Source organism: Pseudonaja textilis, chromosome Z (genome assembly GCF_049901715.1).
Source record: "Pseudonaja textilis isolate UNSWEBS1 chromosome Z, rPseTex1.2, whole genome shotgun sequence".
In the NCBI taxonomy this organism is placed as follows: Eukaryota; Metazoa; Chordata; class Lepidosauria; order Squamata; family Elapidae; genus Pseudonaja; species Pseudonaja textilis.
Window position 1 is genome coordinate 129,015,948 of NC_142008.1, and position 23,419 is coordinate 129,039,366.

At 43.9% G+C, this 23,419-nt stretch overlaps 1 protein-coding gene across 1 annotated transcript; it reads left to right on the forward strand.

Annotated features, from left to right (window-relative positions):
• Window positions 1-1,522: 1,522 nt before the first annotated feature.
• TBC1D10B (TBC1 domain family member 10B) lies at window positions 1,523-18,920 on the forward strand. Its single transcript, XM_026712023.2, has 9 exons — window positions 1,523-2,560; window positions 7,714-7,813; window positions 7,934-8,041; window positions 8,574-8,680; window positions 9,527-9,641; window positions 11,092-11,157; window positions 13,614-13,803; window positions 14,798-14,952; window positions 15,747-18,920. Exons 1-9 carry the CDS (start codon window positions 1,725-1,727, stop codon window positions 16,473-16,475), a joined length of 2,406 nt encoding a protein of 801 aa, XP_026567808.2. The 5' UTR covers window positions 1,523-1,724; the 3' UTR covers window positions 16,476-18,920.
• Window positions 18,921-23,419: the final 4,499 nt, after the last annotated feature.

Genomic DNA, 23,419 nt, shown 5'->3' on the forward strand with positions numbered 1-23,419 from the left:
GTTGTCTCAAAGATGCTTTTTCAAGAGGCAACTGGATTTTCTTGTTTTTCTTTCATGACAGTTTGCTTCTTGTCCAAGAACCTCGTTCAGCTCTGACTGGATGATGGGGAATGGAAGGATTTATTCTCCTTGCAGACAGCTGGTCATTTAATATTTTTAGAGGGCCACTTGGAGGTTTGTCTGTGTTTTCAGGTTCACTTGAGTAGTGCTAATGGTTCCTATAGTCTGCAATTTTTCTGGAAATCCGTTCATATTCCCACACATTCAATGGGTGTTCATCCCAAAGTGACAGCTAAACGTCTGTACCGATTTTCTTGTTGGCCTGATGTTAATCATGGGAGTTAATCTATGCTGACCTGGTTGCTATTGGGGAGGTGTTTCGGTCTTTTATGTTCCTTTTTTTTGGCTGGTTGATTGTCTCTTTTGTGGAGGAAGGCTACTCTCCGGGAAGAAACGAAAGCATTTAAGCAACGATCCAAACAAGGAGAAACAAAGACTTCGGAGGGAAGCGAAAATCTCGAAGCCAGTTACACAATCAACATCGCCGCTGCTTTTAGATTCCCTTCTTGCTTCGGGGATTCTAACTTTGCCCAGGATCACCGAAGAAAAACAGATCGAGCATAACCGGCGGGCAGAGGCCGCTGGGACCAAAGAACCGGCAAAAGAACGTTAAAAACCGTCTTTCCTGGGCTTCGTGCCATCGGGACCCTCCCCTCGCCTCCGATTCGCCAAGCCAGGTGTCAATCCAAATCCTGTGAGGCAATTCAGTCAATCACCAAGTTCCCTTATTGATCTCTGGCTCCGACACTCGTTAGTTTGAAAATGGAGCTTGGCATAGCGTCGTTCTTGAAGCTCCGGACTCCGGACACGCCTGCCAAAACCTCAAGAAATATGTCCGGCCTTTCGATCGATTGGCCAAGGTTGGAAACATTCGCGTCCCTTTTAACAAGCTGGCGCTTTATCGGATTGGAAGGACGCTACTCCGGGAAGACTCGCATTTACGGCTGCAGCTCATTTGACGACAAGCCGTCGCCTATACGCCACACGTACAAACGTGCGTTGGTGGCGCCGAGAGGAGGGATCTCCCTATTGATTGGAGGAGCCTTGCCGGTTCGTCTTTTCATTGGTCGCGTAGTGTTTAAGTACATGCCTCCTCTGCCTCCTAACAATGACTTCGGTCTACTTTATTGCGGCTTCTTCAGCTTCCCAACTAAGAGAAACAGAATTCCGACCCTGCATTCCTGTTAGGGATTGGTGGATGCTTCCCGCTAGTCTCGCCTCTCGTCGGAACACCTCATCTCCTCCCACATTTTTATCACAGTCTTCCTAAAGTCCCCTTAGTGATTGGCTGCGTCCCCAAGCCTCGCTCTGTTCCAATTGGCTAGTTCACCGTAGGACCCCGTCCTTCGTTCAGAGTCCCTCAGCGTCCATTTCTTTTTTTCCCTCACCCCTTTCGTGATTGGATAAACACTTCTTCCTCCTCGCTGTTCATTGGGTGAACGTCGGCCCGGAGTGCGTGCGCAACTCGGGTGGCTATCTTTCTGGCTAGCTCTTTTTCTGGAGCTGCCGCCGTCGCTGCCTCCTTCTTGGTGGGGGGGGGGGGAGGGAGCCGCGAAGCTTTGAGCTTCCTCCCTCTCATTTCCCTTCCCTCACCGTCGCTCAGGCATTGGGCTGGGCGACCAGGCCGCATCCCCCCCCAATTGGGGGGGAGGGGGGCCATTGTTATGGAGACAGGTTCTGGGGACCCCCCGTCGCCGCCGCCTCGGCCCAGTGCCTCTCGTTCGGCCCTTCACGGTCTCAAGCGGAGGGCTCCGACTCCTGAGGCCTTCGAAAGGACGACGAACAACAAGCCAGGTTTCCCTCTGGTCACAGCCAACGATGCAGCAATAACCATGGACCCCGGAGAAGTGCCAACCGGTGCCCCCCCGCCAGCACCTTGCAGCCCTACAGAGGTGACACTAACCACGATGATTGCTGAACTGACACTTGTGGCCAACAGTGCTGGAAAGGGGGCAGAGCCTGGAGAGGCAAGATCTGAAACCGTAACAATGGACGCCGGTGATGGGTTTTTGGCCGATAACGGGGTCCCTGGCATCAATTCAGTGACCCCTGTCATCGCTAAGCCTACCATGAATGATGGTGGGGTGATGCCAGCATCGGTGGCCTTGCCAAAAGACACAGTAGTAAAGGCCCTGCCGGTTGCACCGGCTTCGCCGACCGTGATTGTGGTGGCCCCCAGTCCTATGACCCCACCGGAGAAGACTTCACCAACATCTCCAGAGGGCTTGATGCTTCATGACTTTTCCACTCCTCAGCCACCTCAAGACATGGGTTCCCAGTCTAGCCTGGGCACTACTGCATCCAAAGTCCCTCCGGCTTCTGATACTTTGAGCTATTTAGATTCTGTTAGTCTCATGTCGGGCACGTTGGAGTCGCTGACTGGTCCTGGATTCCTTGACGATGCTAGCTCTCTGGTGTCAGATTCTGAAATCAATGGACTTGCCTACCGTAAGACTGATAAATATGGCTTTCTGGGGGCCAGCCAGTATTCTATTACACTGTAAGTATTGGCAGCATTGGGATGGCCTTTCTATATTGGGGAGAAGAAATGCTTTATCTCAGTCAAACACTTCCCAGTGATAGGCGTCACTCTTACTTGGACTAGAGTGCTGATAATGGAGAGTTCTCATCCTGGTGAAAGTGAACTCAGGAGAAGTAATTGTGTCTTAAGTACTATCCTGATTATGCTGCCACTAAGTTAGAGTATCAGTGGTCCATTAGTCTCAAACTAGAATCTTTTTTCTAGTTTGAGACTCTGGGATACTTCCTGCCTAAGCAGGGGGTTGGACTAGAAGACATCCAAGGTCCCTTCCAACTCTGTTATTCTTACCTAATACAATTTTCTGGGAAGATATAATAACGCTTCATTTTTCTGATTGGCATTCAGGAAGGAATAATGAAAAATCTTGTTGGATTTCAGTAAAAAACCTTCCCTTTCTTCTGATCATTCTATATTTATCAAATTTGAAGGGCGACTAACAAATTGCATTTTACTTCCTCTAAAAAAGTGGACAATACACTGTTCACTTCTTCATAGGAGGGAAGTCCATAAATCTCAGTAGCTTGGGGCAATAAAATGGACAATTGGACTATTTCAGGTTCCTTTTCCTTAAACACTTAAATATCACATTGCAACATTGGTTCTCTGGTCTGCCAAATGAGTCATTTCTCCATATATAGCTAAAATGTATTTCTATCCTCTTTTCCATAACAATATTTTTCCTTTTCAGTTTGCATGCTATTCCCTTTGGTGTGAAATCAGAATCACGTCCCTCGGGGTGTGGCTTCATATATACCTTTTCTTTGTGATTGTGTGGCTGTATTTCTTGACTTCATCCACATGTGTGATGATTTTTTTTGGTTTTTGAGCACCAGTAATGTGGCTCCTGATAATCTTTCTGTGGTTTTCATTGGTTTGAATACTTATCATAAAAATCGTTCCACATACTGTTCCTTTGAAATCATCCCTATTGCAGTAACTGCATTCTTTTGTAATGACGCAAAAAGAAAAGCAGCAAAAAAATTCCTGCTTCACGATTTTGACTGGTCAAAACTTCAAAAAGGTGAAGTCTTTTTAAAGTTAAGATTGAGTCCGATAACTTTAACTGAATCTGTAGACATAGATAAATTTCATGGCAATTAAAGACAAGCAGTTTGTCCTTGCCTCCTGGAATTTTTTTTTTTCAGCCTAGCCTATAATTCTGGTATTTCACTAGGGTACTTTCTCAGCCTTGGCAATTTGAAGATGTGTGGAAATGCTGCACTAAAATATAAGCATTTCCCATCCAAATTCTTGCAAACTTGCTTCTGCTTAATTTCTGAGCCTAGATAAGTTCAGGAAGATGCTGCCTCCCATTAGATAAATGTGTATATGCTCTCCGCACACATCCCACAAGCCTTACTTTCAAGCAGTTTTTAAAACTCCTGATTGTTTTAGAATCAGCTTGTTTCTCACGAGACTGCATCCGAGAGAGGGTGGCAACTACAATAATGAATTTGTGCTGAGGTTGATGCATTCTTTATGCAGTCTGAAAAAGCATGTGTTGCCTTTCCAGAAGAGCTTTCGAGCACTGCCATTTGGAATTTGACTGTTCCTTTTCTCTGTGCTTTCTCTGCCATGATATCTCAACGACCTATTCAGCCAAGAAATTTGGACTTGATTGGAAAGGTTATCGTGCAGCAGTATGGGAAGCGGTGAGCCTGTGGCCTTTGATCAGTTAAATGCAGCATTATAACATGGCAGGTGCCAAACTGTACCCAGTTAGCATCTTTCCAAACTCACATGGCTATGCTAACATTATAGACTGGTGACTGGGAGCATTTTTCCCCCCTATGGTTTTGTGGCACATAAACAGTGTGTGGGTATACGCATCTAGACATTGACCCATCCATTAAGGTGTCCATTTGGGCACTCATGCAGCAATTCTAGCAGTTGTCTCTGAAACTGACCATTCATTAAAGAAAAAAGATTTGCTAACAAATGCCAGCCTTTCTTATGCAACATTAGATTCAGCCTAAGGTATTTTGAGATGCTGAAGGAAATTTTACAACTGTCTTTCTAGTTCTAGAAACCTTTAATGTCTGCGCCTTTGTCTAACAGCAGCCGGTCCTTGTTCAAGGGAAGACCGAACAATCACTTTCATCAGCTAGCAGATGAAAGTACTCTTCTAAATAGGAATAGGGTATGGCGGGGAATGTACTGTTATAAATTGTTGCAGCTAATTGCTATTTATAAGCATTATCTTCAAGGAATTGTCTCTGAACCTGTTTAAGTTGCGGTTAAAATAGGAGGTGGAACAAAGCATGCCGATTTTTGCTAACTATGAAAGTTTTTTACAGATTTACACATGTAAAAAAGGTGTGTGCTCTCTATCCTGAGGTTGCTGATATTTCTCTGCAGGAAAGCAGAGAATAATGGAGCATGTTAAAGTTATAGATTATAGTGTATGTTTCGTTTTGTTTCACTTGGCGTACGTGCTATTGGGAGGGGATGATGGTGTTTCTTTGTGGCAAGATTCTCTTTTTGGATGTGGATTAGCTGCTATTCCTGCCTAACCAACTGTACTAACCTTATGTCATTCTCAGTTGCTTGTGGAGTGGAAACCCACTACAGGAAGGCTGTTTTTTAAGGAAAGCTTATCAGCACAAGCCTGAGTAACCAATAGAAAAAGATGTGTATGCTAAGAACTAAATTGGCTTACAATTGAACAAGAGAAGGTAGTATTTAGTATTTGAATAAGCTTTGAATATACTTTCAAGTTATATTCACTTTTATTCATAGCTTGAACTGGAAGAGAGGGTTAGAAAAGCAGTCTAGAATTGGGGTTTGCAAGTTCATATTTAACCATTTTTCCCTACCTTATTCCAGTAGCCAAACATTTAGCTACAAGATGGGTCTGATGTAAATCAGTTGTGCAATAGAATTCTCTTTTTTCCTCCCCTCATAGATCTATGTTTTCTTAGCAAATATAAAGGTCTACATTTGCTTTCTTCCAGAAAGATCCTTTGACTTTCTGGACTAATTTATCACCTTGGGGTTTGCTGATGGGTCCTATTCCAGAGCTGAGCAGGCCCTCTCATGCTTTTGAGTCCAAATTAAATTGCCCAGGTGCTGAGACCTGGATATTGATTGGTATGATCCAAATTATCTATTGTCTATCTCGTGTTTATCCTTGAAGAGCCTTCGGCTAATTGCTTAGAAAGTTTAGGGGAGGACACGTAAAGAAAGGAAGAGCTGGAGGCAGATTTGAAGTGGCATTAATGCCCAAGTCCAAGATACGACCGTGGTCAGTAAGGGACCGGAGGCTGGGTGATAGGCTCCTTTAGGGTAAGTGAAAGACATCTTTAATAATGTTGGCACACCTGCTTCTTTTAACAGAAAATATATTTCACAAAAGCAACACTGCCTTCTTACTGCCTTCTTCCTATTGGTGTGGCTCTGGGGGAACATTATTCTTCTCGCCCACTCAGAATATTTATTTCTATGACTTTTTACAACCAGGCTCACCACTTCCTCTTTGGCAAGCAGCCCTTCCTGTTTTTTTGCTGGGTTTTGTTAATGAGAGCCTTGCATAGATCTTGGTTTATGATCACCATCATCCTGAACCTCCTCCCCTGAAGCCTATGAAGTTGGGCATCTTTAATTGGATGCTGCACAATTCTAATTCTTCATATTAGTAACCAAATTCTCATTGTCCCATAAACTTTCAAGAAAGACTCAGTGAATTGTGATTCACAATGAGCTGAAGGCAACTTCCTACTTTTAGATCACACTAGCCCAGCTGCCCTGCATGTCCTTTCATGTCTTTGTTTTATTGTTAAGGTGGAGGCTACGTGTGAGCTTTGTTTGTGGTGGTGATGTGCATAAGCTGATCCTGGAGGCAATAATGGGCAGTGAGAAACCATAAAGAGTGCGGTAGAGAAACATTTCTGTGAAATATTGTCAGGCAGGAAAGACCAAGTCCACACATGTGAAGGTTCGGTTAAACTGATTTATTGCTAAAGGCCTGTGCACAGAAATCTGCTCAATTTAATTATTTCTCAACTAATGGTCAGCACCTGGGTAGTGTTAAATAAGGGTCAGTGGCTCTCAAGTAGGGTTGGAATTACATTGTTTGTAGCTATATATAGATTCTAAGCTGATCCTTCTCTTCACTCCATCCCCAGGTTCTGCCTTTCTTTCTGCAGATACAGATGTATAAGAAACTGTTCTCCCATCACCCTCCTGGAGCCATAAGGCAAGGGGGAGACGCCAAAAGTTTTTTTTACCTTGTACAGCACTTGACTGCATATGTGTGAATAACGAAGAATGTGTTAAGTTATAATGTCTGTAGGCTATTTAGCTAAATATAGACCCAACAAAGTTAGTATATTCAGAATGCGGTGACTAGAGGTAGTCCTCAACTTAAAACAATTCATTTAGTGCCTGTTTAAAGTTACAATACTGAAAATGTGACTTATGACCATTTTTCACACTTACGACCTTTGCAACGTCCCCATGATCATGCGATCAAAATTCAGGTGCTTGGCAACTGGCTCACACTTATGACCATTGCTATGTCCCAAGGTCTTGTGATTTTCCCCCCCTTCTGCAACCTTTTGACAATCAAAGCAATGGGGAAGCCGGATTCACTTAGCTGGATTGCTAACGTACCAGCAACAGTAATTTGCTTAACATTTGTGGCAAGAAGAGTCATAAAATGGGGCAAAACTCGCTTAACAAATACCTTGCTTAACAGAAACGTTTGTAAGTCAAGAATCACCTTTACATGCTAGCTTAGAGGGTGTTTGTGACCCATTTTGTCACAATGAGCAAGGCACGGTTGACAAGAGCTTTGAAGAACTTAGATGCTGGTGGGGAGGGGAAATAGGTAAAAAAGATAGGGGGGAAATAGCTTGGAGAAGCTTAATTTGCCACCATCCCAAGGGTCTGTCTTTTACCATTTGAATTGCTTTGCTCTCTCTTCCTCAGTAAAGCGGTTTACTTGGTCTCTGTTGTTTCATAATATAAAGAAGATCCGGAGAGGTCCATCGTATTGCGTAGCTCCTTAGTCCTTCCCCTGAAGAGCAGAAACCTTAGGATTGTGCAAGACAAACAACATTTGTAGCATTTTTCGTAGCTCCTCCTTTTCCTCGTTTGCTTTTTTGCTGCAGGGAAAGCACCATCCCTGTGGACGTGGCCAGGCAGAGGGAACTTAAGTGGCTGGACATGTTTTCCCATTGGGATAAGTGGCTGTCACGTAGATTTCAGAAGGTGAGGAGAGATCAGGCTCAGAGACCTCTGTTCCTGGCTAATAAGGAAGAGATTTAAGTTCTGCTTTTTTTGAATTTCAGCCCCTACTTTGCACATTAATGTCTGTTCATTTTATTGCAGGTGAAATTGCGATGCCGGAAGGGGATTCCCTCTTCTCTCCGTGCCAAAGCATGGCAGCTACTCTCAAATAGCAAGGAACTTTTGGATCAAAATCAGGGAAAATTTGAGGTATTTCCACAAATCTTTTAAGGCTGCTAAAATATAGGAAAGTTTACTTTCTTATATTGGAGAATGCAGAAGTTTGATTATTTCTAACAGATATATTTGTATCCTGCTCTTCCAAATGCAACTTATTTTTACAAATAATAATATCAAGCTATATCAATTTAATAAACTGAAATTAAAAAGCCCCAAACTTAACAATTGGAAACTCTTCTGAATAACAAGGTGGGGAGGGAGAAGGTTGAGCAGGCACCTGCGGTGTCTTTCTGGAATCCTTTCCATAACAGCAACTGGTAGCAATTGACCCCGTGGAGCAGTCTTTCTCAACCTTGGCAAGCTTGACAATGGATGGACTTCAACTCCCAGAATTCCCCAGCCAGCTTGTCTGGCTGGGAAATTCTGGGAGTCGAAGTCCACTCCTCTTCAAGCTGCCAAGTTTGAGAAACGTAGCATAGAGGCAGTAAGGAGAAGTCCTCTTAAGATGGGCTCCTGCCTCCAAATTCAATCTCCTTCCTTGTTGGCTTTTCTTTTCTCTTAGGAATTGGAGCGTCAGCCTGGTGACCCCAAATGGCTAGATGTGATTGAGAAGGACCTCCACAGGCAATTCCCTTTCCATGAGATGTTTGCAGCTCGAGGAGGCCATGGGTGAGAGAATTAAAGAAGTGGTGTTTTTGTTCCAGTGCTCAGACCTCTGGGACTGGAAAGCCTCTACCATCCTTTCCATTCTCAGAATGCATAAAACGGCTCTGCCTCTACATACTAGATCAGCTCGTCACCCCCAACTCCTTTTGAAATTTTTCATAAGCATACAGGTAGTCCTCAATTCACAATCACAACAGGGACCAGAATTTACCTGGCTAAAAACCAGGCAGTCGTTAAGAGAGTGGTTCCTGCTTTGATGAGCTTCTTTTTTTTTTTTGCCATGGTTATTAAGTGAATTGCTGCAGTTGTTAAGTGAATCACATGGTCGTTGCAACCATCATAAATACATGCCAGTTGCCAAGGGCCTGAATTTTGATCCACATAATCATGGGGATGCTATGACAGTTGTAAATGCAAGGACCGGTCATAAGTCATTTTTTTCAGGGCTGTTATAACTTAAAGCAAATGATAGTAAGTTGAGGACTATGTGTATTGGCCCAGCTTTTTCTTGTACTGAATTGCCCCTATCACTCTAAGCCCCGCACCTGCCCCTCTGTCTGACCTCTGATGTGCCTTTCTTCATCTCTAGACTTAAGATAATGGGGACACAGGGTTAATCAGGAACTCATGTCTGCCATGACACTTTTAGCTATTTTATTGACATCCTGGCACATGAACTGAGAAATGCTGAACCTTAACTGGCCTATAGGCCTCGTTATTAATGAAATGCCCCAAAGAAACATAACAGGGAATTCTGCTTTCCTAGAGTTTAGTCTCCAGAACAGGGAGCTCCGATAGAGTCCAAGAGTCTAGATTAAATTTTCCACTCCTCATCCTTCTCCGTCACAGGCAGCAGGACCTCTATCGTATCCTGAAAGCCTATACCATCTACCGGCCAGAAGAAGGTTACTGCCAAGCACAAGCGCCCGTAGCTGCAGTTTTGCTGATGCATATGCCCGCAGAGGTGAGGAACTGCTTCATTCACACTGCAGTTGCCAACTTAGAAAGCATAGTTTCTCTGGGAAAGGACCGTAGTTCCTAGTTTAGCTAGATTTGCGGAATATTTCAGCAGCTTGGGGCATGCATACCGGAGATCCCAAACCCATGGCCCACGGCCCATTAGCGGGCTATGGCTTATTCAGAACTGGGCTGATGGCAGGTGCAGATGCCCACAAAGATGAGGAACTGCTTCATTCACACTGCAGTTGCCAACTTAGAAAGCATAGTTTCTCTGGGAAAGGACCGTAGTTCCTAGTTTTAGCTAGATTTGCAGACTATTTCAGCAGCTTGAGGCATGCATATCGGAGATCCCAAACCCATGGCCCACGGCCCATTAGCGGGCTGTGCCTAATTCAGAACTGGGCTGCATGAGGAACGGACTGTCCGTGCATACAGCTCCACTCACACAAGCCCCGAAGGCTCCTCTCTTGTGTGAGTGGAGCTGCACACGTGCGCGTGAATCAGTCCAACCAGTTCACCGCTCACCTGGACCAGTCCCCCCTTTCCCCCCCCCCCACCGACAGCTGGGACACCAAGCTGCCTGCTCCCGATGCAGAGCGGTGAGAGCAGAGGCCGAGTGGGACGAGCAGCCCTGCTCAGCTTCACTGACTCACTGAGGCTGCCTGGGCAGCCGACACCCAAATCTGCTTTTGGACCATTGGGCAGCCTGCATAAGTATGAGACTGTGCCTCCCAAAAGGCTTCTCTGCGTTTACAAGCTTTTGTAAATGGACAAAAGGCTTTCGGGGGAACCGTATATTTCGTGCTGCTTTAGGCCTTCCACCCCTTTCGGCATGGAGAAGCCTGAAGGAGCACTAAACTGCACCCCAAAGGCTTCTCTCTCCCGCATGAGAGGAGTTATGCGTGCTCCAGCCCACCACTTGTGTGGCCCGGTTCCCCTCTTCCTCCCCGTCCAGCCAGGCTGCAAAGGTTGGGGACCGCTGATGTATATAATAGCCGCTGCACCTTGGAAGTCTTTTTTACACCAGGCATCCTGCTCTGCTACATGTCAACTTCTATCCTTTTGAACTGCCAGGGACTTTACCAGTGCCAGAAGCTGGATCGAGAGCGTTGACAACGACCATGTTTTCATGCAGCATCAGGCATGTGTGAGGTTAAAACCTAACCATTAGACTAACTGGCAGACCTGATGGGATCTGGGTCTGTTCTCAATTTGTGACTCTGTTCTCCTTCTGTGGCTTTGCTACTGGCTCTGATGCGTTACTTCTGTGTCACTGATGAAACCTGGAAGCTCCAGGTTTGGGAAAGGGCTAAGGCCCCCGAATTGAATTTTCTGGCTTCGTTCTCGTAACTGGAAAATTTTAACTGGGAGTTTGCTAAATGCTGTTCTGCCACACGCCCAACTATGGCTGCTGCGATTATCTAGGCTAAAGATTCCTTGGTCTCTCTCCACAGCAAGCTTTCTGGTGCCTGGTGCAAATCTGTGAGAAATATCTTCCTGGATACTACAGTGCTGGATTGGTAAGTTTGGCTGCTTTCCTATAGAGAAAAGCACTTTATAATTCTTCACTGAGAATACCTTTTCTAGTGCAAGTAGTCCTTGCTTAATGCTCGGTCGATTGGTAACCGTTTGAAGTTACAATGGACTCCCAAAAGGAACTTACAACCTATATTTGAAGTTGCGGTGCCTGCGCCCTCCTGCCCCCCCGCATTCATGCGATTGCTTTTCGAAGTGCAAGCGGCCTGCGTTTATGACCGTTTGCTGTGTCCTGCAGAGACCTGACTGCGATTTACAATGGTTTCCAATGGGTTTGCTTACTGATTGTTGTGTTTGCTTAACAACTGTGTCGTGTTTGCGCAACAAAAAATAGTAGTAAAATTGGGTTGGACATGTGGATGCTTCAACTTATGGCCATCATAATAGAATGGGAAATCCTGGCTCCATTACCGTCATAAGTGGAGGATTACTAGAAACTTCCAGCATAAGGCTGGGCACTAAGGGTTCCATTTCTTGTTAAAATGTTGAAGATCCTGAGAATCAAGGAGTTAGTAACCTGGGTGTCACCAGAAGGAAAATATAGTATAATAGCTCTTTTTTAAAGGGTGAATTTTTTAAAACAGTCAGAATAGGTGTATACAAATAAGTAAATTTTGGGAGCCTCTGTGGCACAGTCGTTAGAGTGCAGTACTGCAAGCTACTTCTGCTGACAGCCAGCTGCCTACCATTTGACAGTTCAAGTCCCACCAGGCTCAAGGTTGACTCAGCCTTCCATCCTACTGAGGTTGGTAAAATGAGGACCCAGAATTGTTGGGGGCAATAGGCTGACTCTGTAAACCGCTTAGAGAGGGCTGTAAAGCACTATGAAGCGGTATATAAGTCTAAGTGCTGTTGCTATTGCTAAATGTATAGGTAGTCCTCAACTTACAACAGTTCATTTAGTGAACACTCAATTGCAACGGCACTATGACCATTTTTCATACTTATGACGATGGCAGCTTGAATGATCAAAATTCAGACGCTTGGCAACTGACTCAAATTTATGACGGTTGTAGTGTTCTGGAGTCATGTGATCCTCTTTTGGGACCTTCTGACAAGCAAAGTCAATGGGGAAGCCAGATTCATTTAACAACCGTGTTACTAAATCAGTACCTGCAGTGATTCACTTAACAACAGTGGCAAGAAAGGTCGTAAAATGGGGCAACATTCATTTAAAAAAATGAATCACTTTGCAACAGAAATGTTGGGCTCCGTTGTGGTTGTAAGTTGAGGACTACCTGTATTAAAAGCTTGCTGGAAGTTTAACAAACCTGCTTTGATTTTACACCTTGTTGATATAAAAAAATTGCACTGATGAAAAATATTCATTGATTGCTGAATCTTGGGCAGTGGAACCTTAAAGAGTATCGTGGGAGTTATGAATGGAAAGGTACTTGATTCGGCCTGCAGATTTCCAATCTGGCTGGAACGGGTGGACTTTCCTTATTAATGTACAGAAGTAATGGTGCTTCTTGGTATCATCTAAGGAAGACATCGCATTGCCTCTAGTAGAAAAATATATTGTACTGAAGGATGAAACGTCCTGGAAACCAGTGGGAGCCCCAAAATTTGAAACATATCCAGTAGGGCATTGGATTTGAAGGCCAAACCAAAAAAAACAACCCCACCCTTTTGCAGCTCCTTAGAGGAGCTCATCCTTTTTCAGGATTGTGCAGCAGCAGAGCAATTTTGAAAATAGATGTTGTGGTCTTAAGGAATTCCCGACAGACGCTACTTGCAATTTTTTTTGCCTTCCACAGGTAGAATATGTACTTGTAAAGAAAAGCAATGGTTTTTATGTCGGGCCACCTCATCTTAGTTGACATTTCGGCACATTTCTTCTCCAACCTCTTCTCACTTCCCCCTTCTTCTCACTGTGGGTCAACTTGAAACTTCATATTCTCTGATCTTAAGGCTGCGTTAACACATGAGTTATCTGTCAGGAGTAGGGTGACTTCTGGCAGGTGTCTGATGATGAGCAAAGCTGAGACCTGCCCAGCCACCCCGAGGTCGGTCTGCTTTCTTAATTCATTGAACTGAAAGGAGCAGCACAATTTTTGCCTACAGAAACCTTGAACGGTTGCAACCACTTCAGTCTTGCAGATTTTTTTTGGCCTTCAGGTAGCAGGATGACCCATCATAAATTTTATTTGACTTTGGTTTGGAATGTCATATGAACCATGCTTTAGGGCTTACTCTGGTGTCTGGACCCAGCCACTTTTGCTGTGTTCAACAAACAGTGGTTAAGCAAACAACAGCTTGGTGCAATGTACTATTCAGTTCTGCGTCTCACCTCCCCAACTTTCTTTGCTGCTCACAGAGGTTATAAACCCTGTCTAGGCCTTGGGGGAAAAAGATAAAAGCATTGGTGAGGGAATACAGGCTATTGTGTCTAGAGCCCCTGAATTCACTCCAGATCCCATCTGTGCTTCTTGTTCAGGAGGCAATCCAGTTAGACGGGGAGATCTTCTTTGCACTTCTCCGACGAGCATCTCCCATTGCCTATCGTCACCTGAAGAGATACAAGATCGACCCCATCTTGTATATGACCGAGTGGTTTATGTGCATCTTCTCCCGGACCTTGCCTTGGTGTTCTGTGTTACGTGTGTGGGATATGTTTTTTTGCGAAGGTGAGCTGTGACCTTCAATTCTCTTTGGCTTTCTGTCAAATGCTGCATGTGGTCTGCTTCCCTTACACAGATTCCATCAGGAAGGGGAAAAAAAAAACCCAGGGATCTCTGGTATCTCCCCCCGAAATGCTTTTAATTTACTGGATGGAGGAAAACCTCCCCAACTATTATTTAAATAGTCCCAGCCAGCATCTTGGCAGTCTCAATGGCTGTTTGACCCCCGCCCCAAAAAACGGGTGGAAAAGAAAGAGAAGAATTATATGATGACAAATCTAGCCTAACATAATTATTCTCAAAATGGTACTTGGGATCATTCAATATTTTTACCAGGAGAACTAAACTAACAAGTCACATGTTAATGAATTATGCATGGTATTGAAAAAATTGATTTTGTCTGTCTCTGTGCAAACTGGTGCATTGTAATTTGGAATTCCATTGTATTCCACGAGGCTCGTCTTCACAAGAATGCTTGGAATAACAGCTCCAGTATTTATTTTATTCTTATTTATTCAATTAAGCCCTCCTCAACCAAGTGACTCTTCGTGCTAGAATCCTGGATTATTAAACTAAAAATGTGATTATAGCAAAACATTTGGGATAGGCCAAATGAATCTGCACAGGAGCTTATAATAGAATCCTCTTTGTTCTACAAGGTGCTGGTGATTAATCATTCAGTGAGCAATAAAATGCAGATTAGAGCCAGGGGGTGGATGGTACATTTTTCCTAGTAGCTGGCAACACACACATTCACAAACACCCAGAGGTCCCTGATTGGTTGCATATTGTATAAAATGGAGTGCTGGATTTGAGAGCCAAATTGAGCTAGGATTGTTTTTAAACCTTCTGACATTTCTCCTTCAACGGACTTTGGTTCCTTCTACTGCATCAAATCTTACATTTGTGACCATACCCTTGGACCTCTATTCCAACAAAGAAAAAGGGGGAACCTTTTGTTTGATTTGATCCTCTCTTCCTCCTCTTTATCTTCTTGCAGGAGTGAAGATAGTTTTCCGGGTGGGCTTAGTGCTACTCCGGAACGCCTTGGGCTCAGTGGACAAGTTGAGGTCCTGTCAAGGCATGTATGAGACAATGGAGAAATTGCGAAACCTCCCCGTTCAGACCATGCAAGAGGAATACTTGGTCCACGAGGTGAGAATCCCAATTTTTTTTCTTTGTTGCTTTTCTTTATTTAGATTGCTCCAAAGTTTTCTGGCAAGGTAATGAAACAAGGTTTTCAAATATAATGTAAACCAGGGATGTGACCTATGGCAACTTTAAAAACAGTGGACTTCAACTGTTTGAAGTTCAACCCCAGAAGTTTCAACCCCAGAATCCCCGAGCCAGCCCAGCTGCAGGCTACCTTACCTGACCATTCCCTGGGCAGCATCGCTTCTCCTCTTCTTCCAAGGTCATCCTACATCCCATTACATCATCTCACAACTCTCCATTTCCCTGACATCCTCAAGCCTGTTGAAATAGCCATGTTTTGAATTTATTAATGGATTTTAAATTCAGAAACGTAGTTGGGATGTTTAATCCTTTCTGAATATGACATTTATGCAGTAATTTGAAATTGGCTGATAAGAATATCCTTAGTTTTTCTTTATGAAATTAAAAAAAATACTTAGAAGGCTTTTCCTGGCTTTAATGCTGGCCACTGCGAGGGTTGTGTATATGTGTGTGTGTTGTTGTTGGAGGCAGTGTGCTGATTTTATAAACCGTTTTAAGAGAGTGCTAAAGTAGTATATATGTCTAGGCGCTATTTCTGTATATACAAAAGCAGAGGATTTGGTTCTACTGACAAGGATTTTGAATGAGATCTATTCCTGGCTTGTGTATACTTCTGACAAAGCCCTCAGCTGTAGAAGGGAATATGGCTCAAAAGATGCCATGTGTAGTTATTCCTCCTTCTCCTGTTTTTTTTCTCTTTCTCTCTGATTCAGGTGATTAATCTTCCAGTTACCGAAGCCCTCATCGAGCAAGAGAATACCACCCAGCTAAAGAAATGGCGCGAAACTCGGGGGGAGCTCCAGTACAAGCCCTCCCGCCGACTCCATGGTTCACGAGCCATCCATGAGGAGTGCTACCGTATGAACCCTCCCCTGACTGCCAGCGCCAGCCTCCTGAGCCTCACAGGGCTAAAGCACAGGGTCGCCCTCGGCAGCATTAGCGGTCCTTCCTTCTCCCCACTTCATTCCATAAGTACCCTGGCTGAGTCTCCTTCACCTTCCCGGGTCCCCGCTGCGGCCCAGAACCAGGTGGTGGTATCCGAAGGTCTTCATGCTGCCCTGCCCTCCCCTACCGGAAATAACACCCCCTTGGGTGGCCCTAAGAAAACCAGCAGCAGCAAAGTGGAAAAGCGGAAGGAAAAGGAGCGGGAGAAGCAAGAGAAGATAGAGAAGGAGAAGCAGAAGCTGCAGAAGGAGCAGGAGAAGAAGCTGCAGAAGGAGCGGGAGAAGCAGGAGAAGGAGCGGGAGAAGCAGGAGAAGGAGCGGGAGAAGCAAGAGAAGGAGCGGGAGAAGAAGCAGCAGAAAGAACGAACCAAAGAGGAAGCCAAGCTAAAGAAAGAGAAGAAGCTGTCTTTGAGGAAAAAAGAACCCAAATCAGCCCCCGAAGATGGAAGAGATGGGGAAACCTCAGCGGGGTCTGTGCTCCAGGACACTTATTTTTGAATAATACTAAGGGGTGGGACAGCACAAGGCTGAGAAACTCCCAAGGACCAAGACTATGGTTGCCGCTAGAGGCATAGTGTGGTTGAAGGACCCAAAGGACCGGAGGAGAGGTACGCCAGGGGAATCGCAATTGGACATGGAAACCCACCAGATGGGCGTTGGGGAAGAGAATTACCTAGGGTCCACGGGTTTACCTCTTTTGTGTGCCTGAGGTGGGCTTGAGTCCCCCATTTTGCTTTCCTCGACCGTAATGACCAGAGAGAAAACGTCCACGATAGCTGCTGTGCTCTGTGCGTGGATATGGGACTTGGTGGCCCCCATGTGAATTTCACCCCAACCAACAGATGCAACTGCACAACCCTCCTCCATCCCCTCCAAGCTGGGAACCTCACCAAGGAAGCAATTACATTCTTTACAAGTACTTTGTACAGAGCTGCTTCCCTTTAAAACTCTTTAATTGCTCCAGGGATGACATCACCTCCCTCCAGAGAGGCAAAATGTGGACTCTGCTCCCTACCTGATATTAACAGATTCTTCTGCCATTGCAAAGTGGATCGGCCCTTTTAACATTTTGGCATATTTTTCCTCAATTCTCTTCAACCTGATGGGCTCCACAAGGCACTTAGGGAACATCCCATATAGATAGGTACTTACCTGCCTCCCTCCTCCCCCTTGCATGGCTTCTTACAAGCTAAGCTAGATGCCTTGTCTCCTGGGCAAATCACCTCCCTTTTCAGAACTATTTGTGAATAGGCAGACACGGAACCAGGGTAGCTTCTTCAAGTTTGAACATTCAAGAAGAGAGAAGCTTGGTCCTCTTGGCCTTTTACAACGATCTGTGTCAAAACTCTGGCAGGAGATTAAGGAAGCTAGGCTTGGCCAGTTGACTGTTCCCATATAAGGGATTCCTAGCAGTCAGCAAGGAAAGAAATCCCTCAGTTTCTAGAAAAGTTTGTTGCATTGGTGCAGAAAGGATAAGTAATTCGATTGGATTCAAAAGAGGCTGCATTTTCTGGTTCTCTTGTTTTTTTGACATGTAGTCAAATAGTTTTAAGTCAGAACGAAGGGGAAAAAGGTCAATTTCCTGCCCTTCAGAAATAGCTTTGGCAGAAACATTCCAGAGAAATCTAGGAGGATAACCTTTGTCTGCTTGCTATTTTGTCCAAGAGAGGTATTTACTTTTGGGGAGAACTTCTGTCCCCAAGAGGAGATTTTTGCAAACTGTCTATCCAAATGGCTATAGCTATAAATCTTTGAAATGTTTGTTACTGGATTACATTTAGCTTTTAATCCTATCCCTTAAATCAAAAGACCCTTCTCCATTACAGAAATAAATTCCTTAAGAATTAGTTCTTACCCTCCATTGATTTACTTAGATAGTTCCTGGAGTGTGCTTTTTGAAGATAACTGAACATGTTTTCCTATTTCAACGCTGCTCCCCTGTCTCTTCACAAAACCAACAGGGTTTCTTGAGCAGTGGCTGATAAAGCTGGTTTAAAACTAGTTTATAGCTTGTTGATGTAGATATTAACAAATATGATGCATGCTTGATTTCCTTGTCCCACAAAAATGGGCCTTTAAAGAAGCGTTTCTCAACTGTAGTAACATTCAGATGTGGGAACTTCAACTCCCAGGATTCCCCAGCCAGCATGGAGAATGGTGGATGAATTCTGGGAATTGAAGTCCACACGTATGCCAGGATTGGGAAACACTATTTTAAAATAATTAGAATGTATTTTGCTCTAGACATTTTTTTTCTGTGGTTCGCTGTGCGGCCACAAGGGAGACCTGTTTTCTTTTAAGGAACTATGTGCCGATACTGCCTTGCAAACCTTTAACGGTAGAGCAGAAGGCAACTGTCAAAACTCTTGGTTTCTATTCTATGCAGTCAGAAAATAATATTGGCAGGTCGTAGGATTGATCAGTTTTAGGAATGGTGAAAAGAGGTTTGGGGAGTTTGAAACTGGAAGATAAATTCTTGCTGCCTTGGAAGTCAAACTGGGCTACAGTATTATGAGTCCATACTGGATTTGTGAGTTCCCAAATATGCTTCTGCAGCATATTTTTCCTTCTCTTGTGTCATGTTCTCTGCAGTTGTGAATAGTTTGAAAATCATGAGCCTGTTTCAGAATCTCACTTCCCAAATATATCTGTACCAAATAGCAGTTTCTCTTTGGGTTCACATCCCTAACGAAAATGTTCTATTAGCTGATTTTCTCTGTATATACATTTTCTCTCTAACACATATATTATATATATGTTTCAGTATTGTAATTATGTATACAGATCCTTGGGATTTTTTTTTTTTTGATCTTGTGCTCTTATTTAATGGGACAGACACTGGAAATTAGGAATCCATCATCTCCCCATGCCTTATTGTTATTTTTAAAAGTTTTTTTAACTACTGCCCCTAATTTGGTCAAGCAGTAAATTACAAATAACAACTGTTTGCTGTCCTATTTGTTAATACTTTTTTATAATTTGTGCTTCATTTTTATTAGATTTCCCCATCCTCCTGCATTGCTTTGTCTAAAAATGTTAACAAAACAAAATGGAGACCAAGTTTGTCGAGTGTGTTTGTTAACCAAGGATAAATTCAACTGAAATTCCAACACTGGAAGTTTTAAAGGAAAGATTGGACAACTATTTGTCTGAACTGATGTAGAATTTCCTTCCTAATCTAGCAGAGGGCTAGATTAGAAGGCTTCCAAGGACCCTTCCAACTCTGTTATATGGTTATTCGAATTAAGCCATTTATTTTTATGGGATGATTCAGATCAAAAGCAATGGTTTGTTTATTGAAGAAGTCCAGGTTCAAAAAGCCTGTACCATACATATTTCAGTTAACCGGAGTGGGGTAGTTAACCAGAGGGAGATTCAGAAAACCCAGAATGATTTAGATTTAGTCCTAAATAGACCAAATTGTGCTGGGAGTCAGACAGATTCCTTCTGGACAGCTAACTGCGTTCTCTGATGTTTGTGACTGAAATCAAGTCCTGGAGAGTCTTTGTTAAAACCCGGTTTTTCTAGACACGCCATCTCCTTGTACATCTCATCCCATGCCCTAGGAGGGCAGGGTGCAAAATGGACAGAGATGTGAGAGTGCTTTTCTCCTAAACCTGCCCACGGTTGTACCAAATTTTATGGTGCCACCACAGATTTGTTTTCCTCTTTAGAAGGAAAACTATGAAATAGAAAGGGAGATTACGGCTTCTTTGGCAGCTGCCAAATGAATGATCTGATCATCCAAGACTCGTGTGAAGAGGCCTGGCATGGGGGAGAGTGGAAGTCTTGGTTCACTGCAAAGCCTCCAGTTGATCAACCCTTGGAAGCATTTTGCCCCTTAGGTCTGTTACAATGATTTGGACACATTGCACACTTCGTTCTTTGAGGAGTACCTGAGGGAGCATCTGGTGGAATTTCACTTTGTTCTCCTACTGATCAGTAATATGAATTATGATGAATCTGCCACAGTCATTGGAGCTGCATTTCCTTCCACATACTTCTGTTGCAATTCCATAAGCATTTTTGTGAGTTTAATTAGGCTGGGGAAACGCTTAACTGGGAGCTGTGAAGCTGATAAGGAAATAACAGTGGTACCTTGGCACTCATCATTAATTGGTTCCAGGAGGTGCCATGAGTACCAAAAATAATAAGTACCCAACAAATTTTTCCCATAAGGAATAATGTAGTGAGTCACAAGGCAGCTGACACCAACAAATTCTAGCTGGTGTATTGAGTGCCAAACAAACAATGAATTCTGGGACAACTTTTTCACATCAAAATGCGTTGAGTACCAAATTGGTTGAGTTTCAAAGCAGTTGAGTACCAAGATACAGCTGTAAATATTTCATTTCCTTTTTCTATGAGTAATTCATATCAGATACCTTCCTCTCTTCCTAGCCCATACATTCTGTGATTTTAGCCCTCCAGATGTTGAATTGAACTCCTTGGGTCAAGCCCAGAGTTCCCCAATCTTTCTGGCTTTGCAGACTGATGGGAGGGATGGTTCCGCATGAGTGGCGGATAAGTGTGCTGACATGCACAGTCCCACTTGCGTGAGCAGTGAATATGCAAGCCTGCTGCGTGAGCTCACCTGCCACTTCCACGGCCCAGTTCTGAACAGCTCAAGGCCCAATAGTGGGCCGTGGCCCAAGAGTTGGGAACCCCTATTGTAGCCAATGGGAAATTAACAACTGTACATCATGTGGACAGCCATTTGTCCCTCACATTTGTGAGTGAGTGTTTCATTAGAAACATGGCAGAAGTAGGAAATGAAAATGAAGCACTATATTCTGGAACCTAAACAAGGAATAAATATAAATATGCTGGGATTATAATTATACCTAATTATATATATATAATTATATGTATTGGGATTATCTTGGGAACACAATTCTTCATTCTTTTTGTTGCCAACTGAACTCCTCCCCCTGCCCCCTATTTTTCATTCTGGTATTACATACATACATATATTTGCCTTAATTTTAAATAAAGTACAGTAGTGTATGCTAGGCTCTGGAACATAGCACACCATTCAGTTTTATTCTTTTTTGTTGTGTTTAACAATCCGGACAGAAAACCTTGAGATTTGATATTTTCTTCAGAATAAGTAGTATGCAATATCTCATCTCTGCTGTCTGTCAAGAGTTTCCTTCAAAAGGAAGCAGGTATTCCAAGGGTGTACTCCCGCCATTGGCTCCCCAAAATTAGACTCTACTATTACTGGGAGATCATGTTGAGAATTGATGTCCAATGATTCTATGCAGAATCAGACTTCAGAAAAGGTGTGGACTCTGCTTGGAGTGTGAAGTAAAGATTGTTTTTTTCCTTAAAGCTGAACTAAAAGGTCACAGTCACAGATGCTGCAAATTGTAGTGAAGATTGAGGAAATTGTTAATAAACAATACATGGAAACACTCAAAAGTGGGAGGGAAAATAATTATTGGGGAAACACCATTGTTCTGTCTTTTAATCTCTAGCTTAATATAAAGACAGTCAAATTAAATTCTACAAAGGCTTCCATACAAAGTTTCTTTATTGGTTCACAAGGCATCCTCAAATATAACTCACAGTTACATCAAGATTCATCTAATGTCCAATACTTTGCACAGCTGACTTCATAGTGTAAAATTATAGTGATCTTTCATCCCATAACGCTGGAGCAAAGGGTGAGACACCAGCATGGTGCTTAGGTTCAAGCAGGAGTAAAGGAAACTCCCCCAACCCAACCAAGGGTCAATTCAGTGATCAATCAGGATTACAGATATGACCACATGACATGAACTACATTTACCATGAGGCATTCCCTTAAGGAGACAGCTCCCAATTCCTAGCCCAATTCCCAATTACCTATATACTAAACAATTATAAATTCCACTACCAACTAACTATCAATTTACTATATAACTAAGATAAACAGTAAACGGTAATATAGCATCAAACAAAGCAAAGCATGTAAAGCTTGAGGTTCAATCTTCAAGTTCAACCTTTCTCCACAGCCACACTAGATGGGTGACTGGTCTGGTGTAGAGCTTCTTGGTGAAAGTCTGCTGGTCGCTTCTGGCAGCCTTGTAGGGTGGACAGGTACTCTTGCTTCCAACAGTTTCAAGGGGTGTTGGCAAGCTTTTGGGACAGATATTGCAAAGACATTTGCCTGGGATGGGGACTGCAGCTCATCAATGCAGACTATCCCTGTGATTCCCCATCCTAGCACTGTCTTGAAGGCAAATGGGGAGCCTTTGGGGCCTTTGACTACTTCAGTGTGAACAAAAGCATCAGAGGCATCTACTCCCAGCAAGAGTAGAATCTGCCTCTGGATCTAGAGCAGGAAAGTGATGAGCCATGTGCTTCAGGTGAGGTATGTTGCTTACTACCTCTGGTGTTGCAATCTGGCTGCGGTCACTTAGTATCCCATCCCATCCTAACACAGGCGGCAGTGGGAACAAGAAACTCCCATCTAATGACTCTCTACAGAGTCCAGTAACTCGCCTCCCCGCTGTGCTTCGTGGTACGGTGCACGTTGATATCGTGAAGTGCACTTCTTCCTTTTGAACATCAAAGAGGTCGAAGAATGTGGATTTGGCCAGCGAGTGAGTGCTCTGATTATCCACTATTACATCTTCACTGCTTCGGGGCATCTGTCAGGGTAGACGTTGGCTAAGCAGATCTGATGACACGAATTAGGGGATAGTGTGTTGTCACACACTGCCATGCAATTGAAACTCGCCACTGGCTCTGGGGTTGCCTCTGTAACACGCTGAGGCTCCTTGGCCAACAGAGGGTTATGAGTTGCCTGCTGTGGTGGCTCAGAGTCTGGATGCAGAACGGCTGGGTGCTTGTTGCTCTCAGCATCCTCGTAAGCATGGCATTCTGGCTCGAGGGCATGTGTTGTGGACAGTTTGTGGTGCTCAGAGTACTTTATGAGAAAGTCATGATCCGTTAACACATACACAGGTAGTCTCTCTTGCTGCCGGGTGTGGGTACGACATTCGTCTTGTCATACATTTCCATTAGAGTTGCCTGGAGGGTGTGGCAGGAATGCTTTTTCCTGTGGATTGAGTGTGGCAACTGTGGTTGCTTGCATGCCTACCTGTTGAGAAATCTTCGTAGGTTAAATCTTCGTAGGTGGGTTAAGTTGCTTACCCAGCGGGCCGTGAGACGTTGGGGTAGGTTTGCTGCTTTTGGAAAAGGAGTCTTGAGTGTTAGGTCTTATGACATCAATTTTTTGACAGGTGTTTAGTTCCTGTGGTTGAAATTCATCCAGTCAATCCATGGTTTTAGGAGACTGCTGACCCTAACTGTGCGGTTCCACCTGCTCATTTCATAGTACTGCTCCTCCACATAGGCCTTGACATGTTCATCTGGGCTCTTTCTTCTCAACTGTACAAGGTTGAAGTTGAGGGAGGCATTGTCGGCTCCCTTCCGTAATGCTGCGGCGCTTG